At 44.5% G+C, this 12,731-nt stretch overlaps 1 protein-coding gene across 1 annotated transcript in view; it reads left to right on the top strand.

The window, feature by feature from the left end:
- TGM2 (transglutaminase 2) overlaps positions 1–12,731 on the top strand; it is a 125,784-nt gene that overhangs the window by 59,349 nt on the left and 53,704 nt on the right. The window contains exons 3-4 of the mRNA XM_078652121.1: positions 6,166–6,408; positions 8,149–8,267. Of these exons, the coding sequence (XP_078508247.1) occupies positions 6,166–6,408; positions 8,149–8,267 (362 nt within the window). The remainder of the gene's footprint in view (positions 1–6,165; positions 6,409–8,148; positions 8,268–12,731) is intronic.

Genomic DNA, 12,731 nt, shown 5'->3' with positions numbered 1-12,731 from the left:
TTAAAAGGTCAAGTGACAGTTGCACTCTCAAGCTAGACCTTATAATCCATGTAGTTTAATGACTGCCCTCCTCCCAGCTGCGCTGCTGCCAAAGAAAAATAACATAAATGTTCCAGTTATCTAAGAAACTTAAGCAGCATTCCAGTGTCATGTGTGTCCCTATAATTTGAAGCTCCAGCAGCTGGATAAATAAACAAAATTATCACAGCTGCATGAAGGGCAACCACTTTTTGGTGGAAGCACACAAAGTCTGCCCAATCAAAACATGTATTCCTGGCTCCCAGCATGTAGGCGGAAGCAATGCTCCTCTCTAGTGATGCTAACATCTTTGGCCAAAAATCTAGGGGTCATGATAGATCCCAACCTTGATATGTGCCAACAGGTCAATAGGACTGTTTCCACCTGTTGGGGTATAATCCACATAATAAGGAAAATTAGGCACTACCTTTCCCCGCAGGCAAGAAGGCAACTTGCTGTCGCCCTTCTGGGTTCTCGCTTGGACTACTGCAATGCGCTGTATGCTGGACTGAATAAGAGTCAGCTGCAGCGCTTGCAGGTAGTCCAGAACGCGGCAGCCAGATTTGTCCTGGATCTCCCCAGCCGGTCTTCGGCCACGCTGGCTAGGAAGCAGCTTCACTGGCTTCCGATCAAGGAGCGGATAGTTTTTAAGTCCATGTGCATGGTCTATAAGGCTTTGGCGAGAAATTGCCCTACAGGGATTGGATCCATCCTGTCCTATTATCATCCGGGCAGACACCTCCGCTCCTCCCATCATCTTTTTCTCCGTGTCCCGCGTATCCGGAAAACCAGATGGGGTGGTAGGGCTTTCTCCCATCTGGCCCCCAAATGGTGGAACGATCTCCCGATAGAACTAAGGTCCCTTCCCTCCCTACAGAGTTTTAGATCTGCCCTTAAAACTCGTCTCTTTGTTCAAGCTTATGAGTAGCTGTGCCCTGCATTTTGATCTTTTTTGTTAGGCGCCTTGACACCTTCGGGTTTAGTTTTGCGCAATACAAGATGCATGATAAATAAAATAAATAAATAACATAATTGTCTGGTAGCAGCTGTGTTGTCAAGCCAGACCAAAAAAACTGGCCCATGTTTGCAAATATAGGCAGTTTCGAACTTGTAAAGACAGGCTATATAAATGTTTTGAAAGGCATAGACGACTGCATGGAATCGAGCTTGATGCAGGAAATGTTTATATTAATAGCCGAGAAATCAACAACAGGCCCAGCAAATCATAAAACAGGCCCACAAACAGCCAAAAAAAACAGGCCACACAGTGACCTGTCTGACTAGCCTGTCGGGCTGTGCCTGATTGCCCTATAGGCCTGTTCGCCGCCGATCATGAGCTGCGTTTATCTCCAGTGAGGTGCTGAATATGTAGCTCATACAGGATCCTCGCCACTTACCCTGATATCCAGCTTCTAAATAACTTTTATTTGTATAAATGTTCATCGTCCTGGTTTCCAAAATGCTTTCAGTGATTGTTTATTTATTTATGTATTTATTTATTTATAAAGTGTTCTCTAGCAAAAATAGGAGATGTTGTCTATATTGTTGTAGGCTCTGGACTCTCTGGTAGTCTCGTGAAAATTGTTATCTCAGTTCCTGTTTCTGGTACCTTTTTATTTTCGGCGGGCCAGAGAACAATGATAGGATGTTCAGGAATTTGCCTTCTCCATAGAGTGAAGTGATATTAGTGCCAGAATCTAGACCACAAGGTATGCTTAGATCCAGAAATTTACATTCCATGCACAGATGTAGGAGTTTCAAACTGCTATCTTCTAAGTGCTGAGAGGCTGTTTTTGAGTGAGTGGTTATTAGCTTGCTAGAGAGAGAGAGATCATACTAGGGATGACAGATTAGAGCAAGAGACGGAGAAAGATTGAGAGAGGGCTACAGCATGTCTATCTCCCTTGAACTTTGGTGCTGAGTTCACTGCTTAATTTGGGGGCAGATGGGGCACACTGGTGCTCATTTTTGGAGACCAACACTTACTTTTCCTCGTCAGACTTCGACCCAGACCAAGACAGAGAAAAACACAAAAGGGGTAAAAAGGAAGAGAAAGACAGTGAAACAGCGATAAAGGGAGAAAGCAGGGATGAAAAAGAACCTGCAAGAGTGAAATTATGTGCCAGGGAGTGTCTAGTGGAGGGTTACAGAGGCATCATGTGGTATCAAGACTATGCAACCTTGGTGTTCGGCAGTATTGACATTCGTTTGTGCCGGCTGCAGGCTTCTGAGAAAAACTTTGGGTACCAGCACTTCACTTTTTGGAACACGTTCTACTAACAAAGCCTGTTGGTACTTTGGAATTATTATTATTATTTTTGCCCTGATGAAGTTCCCAGTAAGGGAATGAAACGTGTTGGTTGGAGTGTCTATGTCTGATGGCTTTTACAAATTTGGAATATAGAAGTTATTTTTCTATCAATATCTGTCTACTGGACGTCTCGCGCTGCACACCCCCATTTGACAAACAATTACAAGCACTTATTGCTTTACAAATTAATCACTTGCTGGATTCATTGTCAGTTGAGTTCCTTCTTGAAAGATGTCTGCCCTTCTTATAGCCCTCTTTAGGCTTTTTGTCTCTGGTCCCTCCTTTCCAGTGCAGTGTAAATCACAGACCAACTCAGTCAATCACTTTTGTTGGCCGCCAAAACCCAAACACAGACATGTTGTTTAATGCAAATGCAGGTTGTTTGGATCTAACTAATCTTCATTCTGGCAGATATTCTCTGTGGATAGTTTCCAAAGCCTTTGAATTGACTGTCTCTACCAATAGGGAGAGCAGAGGCTCATGGGGCATTCTCTGGTTTAGCTCAGACATTTTCGGTGAAGTCCAAACCTGGAGAAGCTACACTTGAAGTAGAATATTTAGGAAATCATCCAAAAAACATAAAAAATTAATGTAACTGATGTATGAGCTCAGCCAGCAGAGCAACAAGGTCTGTATGGAGCACAGGCACAGAGCAACATGGGTAGACACCAACAGCAGCGGTGCCAAGTGAAAATCGCCACTGCCCACCAATCGATCAATTAATTTCTGTTTACCTGTGCATTATCAAAATGTCTACTTGAGCGTGCACTGGAGAATGCAGCGCATAGTGTCAAAAAGATGCGACTTACACCTGCCATTCCATTCCTTTGTGCGTTACACCGCCCCCAACCTTCAAAAATGAGGCGTAAAGGCCTCGCTTCATTAGCCATGTTGAAATGTGCAAACACATTTAAAGGGTGCTTGGAGAACCATCTGGAAGGAGCTACTTGGATGCACAGCATTGTGTTGGAGTGAGTTTCAGGTCAGAGAACGGCTAATGCTCTCGGTTCTGGGAAATATTGGCCCATGTTCTGGATTAAGCTGATGTCCAAGTAACGGCAGGAGTCATTTTTCATAGAAGAGACTGCTGGAAAGGTCTCTAGGAGAGCCCCCGTCTCTACCATGCTGATCGGTGCTTACCTCGGAGCATGGCTGTTTGTTCAAAGCATAGCTTAAAATGTGGATGCCAAGATAGGCGTGGACGAATCCTGCATCATTCAAAGCACCGTTTCTCATTGGTTTGGACTGAAGGCTGTTAGCTCTCCCAAGCCACACCCCTGTAGACCAACTCCACAGGTGTTAGCGATGATGTCAATCCCTCCACTCTTCAGTGACCCTGAAGCCAGGGAAGAAACTCCAGGTCCATGGAATTGCTGTGGAGTTTTTTTGATAGCAACACACAACCCAGGACACATCTTGCTTTTGATCTGAGCTCCTCAGGGGAAGGGGAAACAATGTATACACACCGCCGCCCTCTTTAGCTGCTGCTTCCTGCAGGGGGCTTCTCAGATGTGACGTTTTGTAAAGTACCTCTGTGGGCAGCTAACTCCCCACACTGTGCTCCCTTCCTCCTTCTTAGCTAAATGTGCCTTTCAGAGGGATTTAAAGAAAACAAACAAGTTTACTCAGGCTGCCAGAACATTAAAGGAACACACAGTCTGCCACTTTAGACCAGGCGGGGAACTTTCGCCTGTGACTTGTGCTCTTTGGAAGCTAACCATGAAATCTGGGGAGTGGCGGGCGGTGTGGGGGAAACAGATCAGCATTAGGCACCACTCCAAAGAACACGCCGACACTCAGGCAGTACTGAGGGTCGAAACGGGACAGGACATGAAATGCGCTGCAGCCAAGCCTGCTAGACTCACATAGTGGTGCGCCGTTACGTGTCAGCGTGACAGGACACGTAACCCGCAACGTGCTGTCAGTGCACGCAGGTTAGCATTCTCATGCTTTGTTCTCCATCTAGTCCCAGACACAGGATGTGACGTCTTCCTATTTCACCTGATGATGTCTCAACCGGGAACCTCCAACAGAGATGACGTGCGGTCCACGTCCAGCACGTAATCGAAAGGATGAGAGATCCGGGGCATTTATTGGAGTCTCTCCACCTGGGGCGGAGAAGGAAGCAAGTTAGGTTGGCATCTCGGACCTTTCGCGTAAAAGGTGGCCAGGCCAACCAATGTAGACCCAAGTCGGAGTGTGTGCGTGGGGCGTGTGAGATGTCTATCCAAATATGTGGGTACTACCCCTCCCACGCTCTTAGCTAAGCTTGTGAAGTGGAACAGTCCTCATTTTGTGCTCCTGTAGATACAGACATACACTTTCTGCTCTGTTAAAGTTTTATACCTATTCGTAGTTTTGGTTCGGACTTTTCCTAACTGAGAACAGAGTGGAGCTCCCCCCCCCCCTCCCCCCCCCTCCCAGGCTTCTTCCACTTTAGCCCTCCTATGAAGGGTTCCTTGCCAATTTCTTTTGTTAAAAAAAACCCGGCACAAAGAATTCTGTGTGTAGCTTAAGTAATGTTTTTTTTACAATATTTTGATTATTTTTCCAAACGCAATTTTGAAGTACATTTACTTATTAACTTTCTTTAATTTACCAAACATGCGTTATGCTGGGCACTTTCTTTATTCCAAAGTATTTCAGGGAAATAGTCCACATTCATGATTTGCCATTCATTACCGTATTGCTTTTCCTCCAAATAAAATAAAGTAATTGGAAGGTTTCACAAACGAAGTGAATCGGGCATTTATCCCACAGCTCTTGCCAGACCGAGGTTGGGGTGAGAAGAGCGTTAATGGTGTGTGCCCAGGGTAGACCTGAACTGGATGAAGAGCAGGGGGTGCGCAGCGCCCGTTGGCATCGTGCCACCTCTTGCGAAGACATGCCCGTGTGCCAGGGAAGGTTGAGCAGGGTTTGAACTCGGAGCGGGGCAGGAGTGCGGCTCAAGTTACGTCTTGGCAGGACAAGAGAGAGAGGGAATAGCGAGCTAAGGCAAATGGAGAGCATGAGGGAAGGGATGAAGAATTCTTAAAAGTACTCAGTGTTGGAGTATCTTGGAGGGTGGGTGGTAGAACTGTCGATTGTTTGGAAAGGGTTTATTCTTTTCTGGGCACATACATAATATACGGGGGATATGTGGCATAGCAGAAAGAGCTGCTGACTTTGGCACTGGGGAGACAGATTTATATATATCCCGGCCTCAGCTCAACATCTTGAATCTGAGCTAATGTCTTAATCACTGGGTGTCATAAAAATATATATATATGTATGTATATGTATGTATGTATGTATGTATGTATATATATATATGTGTGTGTATGGATGTATGTGTGTATATATATATGTATGTGTATATATGTATATGTATGTGTGTGTATATATAGATATATACATATATATTTTGCAGAGGATGCAGATTTCATGAGAAGGACTGGCACTCCACCAGTTTCCACAGTGACGCCTGTGACGAAAATGCAAAGGTCTTTTGCCCAAAGTAGCACCAGCGGGCACCCATCTGCTTCACATTACAATTGTAGACTTTTAGCAGGAGGTGGAAGGTAGAAAACAGGAAATCAGGACCATAAAAAAAACACAAGAATTCAAAATGAGGTTTAAAATGTTGGCAAGTGCTTCCAGCTGGGGCAGATGGAAGTTTAATAATGAACAGCTAAGTCCCTTTGAGCGAAATCCAGGCCAAGATCAAGTTCCACTAAGTTATAAAGAGAATTGACAAAGTAGAAAAACGTATGTACTTTTTTGGAGTAAAGTGTACAAATTGGTGAGAACAAGCAACCACAACCAATCCACATTTCATAACCTTGTTGTGTTCACAGGACCCCGTCCTTCTGAGAATTCTGGGACCAAGGCTCGCTTTTCCCTTTCCGACTCTATTCAGGAGAAGACCTGGAGTGCCACCGCCGCCAGCAACGATGGAAGTACGCTTGCCCTTTCTGTCTGCTCCCCACCTGATGCCCGGATCGGTCTTTACAACTTCTCCATGGAGGCTTCTATGGGGAGCGAGGGTACCAGCTTCCACCTTGGCACCTTCACCCTACTCTTCAACCCTTGGTGTCCAGGTGAGTGTCTCTTGCATTCAGGAATCGTGTGTGATGGAAGAGGGAGGAAGGATGGAGTTTCCAGAGAAGAAGAGAGGAGCAGTTCAAAAAATGTAAAGATATTTAATATTACCTATAAGAGGTGCTCTCTTGGCCATAAAGCTCAATGTAATTAAGAATCTTCCAAAATATGTCTTATGAGGAGTCTGGTGTGCTGGGCATATTTTCAGTGTTGCACCATTGTTGAGTGGCCATTGGTCCATATGTAGGGTCTCTGCCAAATTTTCAATGAAGGGGAGTTAACTGTTTCCTGGCACTTTCAGATTTTGCCTCACTAGGTTTCTTGCACCAGCATCTGCTACATTTGAAAAGTAAAGCTAACTGGGGAACTACAGCCTTAGAATTTGTAGGCAGCCTCTTTCTTGATATTCTGGCGTGTATTTCAAAACATCTATATTTTGGATGCTTGGATCTTCTAGAAATGTATTATTTGACAGCTCTGAACTGGTTGATATATGTTTAAAGCAGAACGTGTTCCTCTAGAACCCCGAAATCCTCATTTTAGAATTTGCTGAATGCAGGCATCTTAGATTTTGTCCTAGTTCTAAGTTAGTTTAGCATGGCACATCACTGTGGCTACCCCAGCACCCTTTGTTGTTCCTGGGATTCCTACACCACCTGTGTAGAGGGTGTATGACAAAAAGTTGCTGTGATACACTCTTCCACCCTTTTGCCCCATATCTAGTGCAAGTGGTGGAAGCTGAGCCTAGCATCTCCACTTGTAGTTGTCGGTTTGCACCTGCCCCTTCCTGCATGCTTGGGATCAGTTGTGCTTTGATTCTTAGCTTTTACAGCTTATTCCCAACTTCTCACTTCCTGCCTCTGTAACTTCCATTCTGCCTTTTTGTAATGATTTGGTTAGCTGCAGTGTTCTGGTGAAAGAAGGTAGGAACCGGGTGGGATCTGGCAAAAAGCCTGCACAAGTTCTTTACTGTTGGTCTTCTCTTGTGTGCCAATACTGGTTTCAAGGTGAGACGTTAGTAAAATGGGGGAACATCCTTTACAACGGGGATGTTACCCCGCAGTACTGTTACGACGCGTCTATTACAACGCAAGTCGTAACCACGACTTGCGCTGGAGGGCGCTCAAGAACAAGGAATAGTAGATTTACTATTCCAACACCTTCCCTACTGTACGTAGGCTGGTGTTGGAATAGTAAATTTAACTATTCTAAGTCCAGCACCCCTACAGCGCAAGTCGTGGTAACGACTTGCGTTGTAAAAAACGCGTTGTAACGGTACGCGTTGTACCGTCGTACATCCCAATGAAGCTTTTAGCCATTATTTTATGTTATTGTATTTGATTTGGTGTTTTTCTAAAGTGCTAGTCTAAGAGCGCTATGGCTCGCAATCAAAGGCTTCGCAATGGTTAAAAGAATAAATAGTTCCGATAGAGCTGCAGCAAAGGGCCTTGTATGCTTATAAAATGAAGATAAAGCCTCAAGAGAGGCTTGTTAAATCTGATTGTAAGCAGCTATAGAGGAGTTGAGCAAAGCTAATTGTAACACTCTAACCAGCAGGCTTGGACAGGAGCTAGAAGCCGCGTTGGCAAGCATCGTGAATTGGAAAAAGGCCTAGAACCCAAATCCAAATGTTGAGTGCCAAGACCACTGTGTTAATATCTGCTTTTTACCATACCATTGATATGTACGAATCCTGATCGAAGCCCTTGTGCTTCTTTTGCTCCTCCCATAACCCACAGATGACTCTGTCTTTATGGACAGTGAAGAGGAGAGAAATGAATATGTGCTGACACAGCATGGCATCATTTATCAAGGATTGAAAGACCTCATGGAACCAGTCCCTTGGAACTACGGACAGGTACACTTCTAACCTACCTCTCTGGCTTTCCTCTTTTACGCGGGCTTTGACACTCTAGTGATCCTACTGCTCACCCTTTCTTTGCTGTAAATTTTCCCACCACTCCATTCCTGCGAGTGGCATTGTACTGCACCTACCCAGCCCTAATTTGTGCATTCACCTTTCCTCGCATTCTGCCAAGCCACGTCCAGTTGTGTGTGTGTGTAGCATGTGTGCACTGTGAAAATTTAACATACAGAAATATTGTTGAACAAAAATGTTTTAGAAAAATTAATTTAAATTGGGCATAGATTTTCTACTATTCACTCCAACTGGGGATCTTTTTGTAAACCATATTTCGGACACTATATATTTTGCTTGTCATCCCTTCTGGAGGGTGCCTCGCCTAGCAGTTCTGGAGGGACTCTTCTCATGAGGAGCAGGGACAGGACTGATCTGCACAAGGGGGGGGTCTGTCTAGAGTGGCACAGTGGGCAAAAAAGGCCATGAGTTGGAATGCTACCTGGAGTGAGAGCCACAGATCTAGACTTTTTGCTAGCATTCATCCAATCACCCTCTGTGTGTTTGCTGTAACACCCTAATTGGCCAAGGGTATGCCCAGACGTGGATCACGTGCTCACTCTGTCATAGGGTCCAAGCTATAACTCGGCGACAACACTTAACACGGCTGAAACTGGTATGGTGTTACTTGGGTTCCATTCCGGAGGGGTGCTTGCCTGGGAGTTGAGGATGGACTATTCCATGACGAGCAGCATGCAGGCCTCAGTGGAGAGCGGCACAGTGGGTAAAAAATAATGGGTTGGAATGCGCTTTCCTCCTCTCACCTTTACCTCCTTAGTCTTCACTTCAACGCTCACATATCCACGTTCCTCTTCCAAGCCCCTGGCATTAAAATGACACTCCGCGTTCCAGGTAAGAAGGTAATTTAGGTCAAAATCAGCTAAAGAAGGTGCTTCGTTACAAATATTTTTAGACTGAAGGGACATTATATTTTTGCCTTTGGGTACTCCATTTCCACTAGCAATAAGGGCAATTTTCAGGGAATTTGTTGAAAACTGGTGATTTCTTGTTGCCACACATGGTGACACAATACACTGCAGTCTAAAATTCAATGAATGCATCATAAACACTGGTCCACTCTGCCACAGTGACATTAATGACAATCATGCCCATAAAATTACTGTGTCCCATTTCCAACCTGCAACACCATTACTATACCATGCCTTACAACTCACTCATAACTCTGCTGACGCACCACCGTTCTGACGTGCCCATTGCATTCCTATACTGATCCAGACCCGAATAGGCTACACACTTCCAATTTTACACTAGGGACCCTCCTACAGTTCAGCCAGTGCACCTCAACACATACATGAAGTACTCAATGCTTCTTTATTAAGGGATTCCTGATACTGTTATGCCAATGCAGGTCCATTCGGAGCTGATTTTCAATATTTAAATATTCATGACTCTCAGAATGTAACAATGAGTGTTTGTGCAGCAAGGCATAGGATGTTACTTTTTAAAAATCTTAGAAGTGGAAATAGCACTCTGTAGTGTAGCTGGTAGACTACACAGACTCGAAAATCTTGTGTCACCAGGCCTAGTAAAACCTCTCCTGTTGATGATAAAGTGGTAAAGGGTGCAGAGATATGATTCCAACAAAAAGCATCGGCAAAACCAATAGCTCTCACCTTCGCAAGAGCTATTTATTTTGCCAATGTGTTTTATCCATGTTGTACACCAGCGTGGCTGCTGCTCAGCATGGTTAAATGTTTGTGGCGTAGAGGAGATTGGTGCGGAGTTTCATAGAGTAGGGTGGTGTGGATTATCGTGGAATGCGAAGAGTGGAGTTGAGTTGTACACAGGAGTGGTGTAGTGTAGAGTGAACTGGTGTAGAGTGCAGCGGCATAGAATTCAGTGGTATACAATGTAGCATCATAGAATACAGTGGCATAGATTACAGTATTGCATAGTAGAGTGCAGAGGCGTAGAGTGCAGTGGCGTAGAATGTAGTGGCATAGAGTGGAGTGATGCAGAGTGGATTGGCATAGAATGCTGTAGTGCACAGTAGAGTGGGGTAGAGTTCAGTGGTGTAAAGCGCAGTGTTGCAGAATAGAGTGAAGTAGTGTGAAGTGGCATAGAGTAGAGTGGTGTAGAGTAGAGTGGCATAGAGTGCAGTACAGCGGTGCAGTGTAGAGTACATTGGTGCAGAGTGCAGTGGCATACACTGGAGAGTGGACTGGTATAGAGTGCATTCACGTAGAGTGTTGCAGAGTATAGTGGCATAGAATCCATCGGTGTACAATGCAGCATCGTAGAGTGCAGTAGCATAAATTAGAGTGGTACATAGTAGAGTGAGTGGAGTGGTGCAGAATAGAGTAGCATAGAGTACAGTGGTGTAGAATACAGTAGGGTAGAGTGCAGTGGTGTAGAGTAGAGTGGCATAGAGAGCTGTGTGTAGAGTTGTGTAGACTAGAGTTTAGTAGCGTAGAGTCCAGAGGCATAGAGGGGAGTGCTGAAGAGTGCAGTAGTGAAAAGTGCAGTAGTGAAGAGTTTGGTGGCAGAGAGCTTGGTGGCGTAGAAAGCCGTGGCATAGGCTACAGTAGTGCAGAGTCAAGTGGAGTCGTGTAGAGTGTAGTGGCATAGAGTGCAGTGGTGCAGAGTAGATTACAGTAGCGTAAAGTGGATTAGCAAAGAATGCATTGGTGTATAGCGGAGTGTACATAGTATAGTGCATTGGCATAGAGTCTAGTTGTGTAGAGTGCATTAACATTGAGTACATTGGTGCAGAGTTGAGTTCAGTGGAATGCAGCGTTGTATGGTGAGTGCAGTGGCGTACATTGACGTGGAGTAGATTGAACTGGTGTAGAGTGCATTAGTATAAAGTGTTGCAGAGTATAGTGGTGGCATAGAGTGGAACAGCATAGAATTTGGTGGCATACAATGCAGCATCGTAGAATGCAGTGGCATAGATTAGAGTGGTGCATAGTAGTGTGCAGTAGCGTAGATTTGAGATGTGCAGGGTATAGTGTCATAGAGTGCAGTGGCATAGAATGGTGCAGAGTAGAGTGGCATAGAGTGCAGTGGTATAGAATGGTGCTGAGTAAAGTGGCATGGAGTGCTGTGGTATAGAGTGGTGTAGAGTATCGTGGCATATAATCTAGTGGCATAGAGTTGAGTACTGCAGAGTGCAGTAGCATAACGTTCTGTAGTGCAGAGTAGAGTGGCAGAGAGTGCAGTGTTGCAGAGTTCAGTGGTGTAGAATGCAGTGACTTAGAGAGGTGTCGAGAGCAGTAGAACAGACTACAGTGGTGCAGTGTTTAGAGTGCAGTGGCATAAAGTGATGTAGAGTACAGAGGCATAGAGTGCAGTGGTGCAGAGTAGATTAGAGTAGCGTACAGTGGATTGGCATAGAGTGCAGGGTGTGGAGTGGTACATACTGAGTAGAATGCATTGGCATAGAGTGTACTGGAATATAGTGCAGTGGCATAGAGTGCAGTGTTGGAGAGTGGTGTAGAGTGGAGTTGTGTAGAGTGTACTGTAAAGTGCTACAGAGTGCAGTCTCGTAGAGTGGAGTGACATGGTGTAAAGTGAAGAGGTGCAGAGTAGAGTGAAGTGTTATGGAGTGGTGTAGAGTAGCGTGAGGTAGGTGGGAGTATGCGTGGTGTGGTAGCACACTGTCATTACTGAACACATTTTGAATTGAAATTAACTTTACATTTGCACAGACATGCAGATTTACTAATAAAACTGTACAGCGCACAAACGATAGCATGTGGAAATGGCATCACCTACTGTATTGATTTCTTTTTTTATTTGCTTCTAACACACTTCAGAACAAAACATGTGCTTCATTTGTGCTTTGGAAATTCTGATACATTCTGAAATTCTTTCACAGTTCATTTAAAAGTTGCTGTGTGCTAGAAAAAAAACCTTTCCTCTACCCCCAGTATCCAGCAAGATTGTCACATAAATCTTATCAATTTGAAGTCTGAGAAAGAAAAGTAAACACCAAGCTGGAAAGACAGAGCCTGACTTTTGACCTCTGTCTTTCAATGCACAGCAAATGTGACACAATAAGACCAAGATTTATAAGCCTGTTTACAGAAAGGAGCACTTGTAGAAGAATACAAAGAGAGATAGTGTGAAAAGGCTTTGTGCCTTGGGCGGGCGAACTGAACCTGGATAGCTTAAAACAAATAAAGCCAGCAAACAGAAAGCCAGAACATGTGAGTTACAAACCACAAAGCTAATGTTATACATCAGGCAGAGGTTTCTGAATGTCATCAATATGTCTTAAGCAAACCAGACTGTGCTGTCTGGTGCTTCGACCTAAAAACGAGATCCGTAACAGAAGGTAAATATTGTAGGGGTGAACCTCCCAAGAGAGCCAGATCCAACATTTATATACTCCCAAAATTATTTTAAGCAAATCAGTGCATCCAACATTTATATATTCCC

The sequence above is a fragment of the Lissotriton helveticus genome, chromosome 7 (assembly GCF_964261635.1).
Source record: "Lissotriton helveticus chromosome 7, aLisHel1.1, whole genome shotgun sequence".
Lineage (NCBI taxonomy): Eukaryota > Metazoa > Chordata > Amphibia > Caudata > Salamandridae > Lissotriton > Lissotriton helveticus.
Note: the sequence above shows the minus strand (reverse complement) of the source record. Positions and strands in the feature narration are given on the sequence as shown.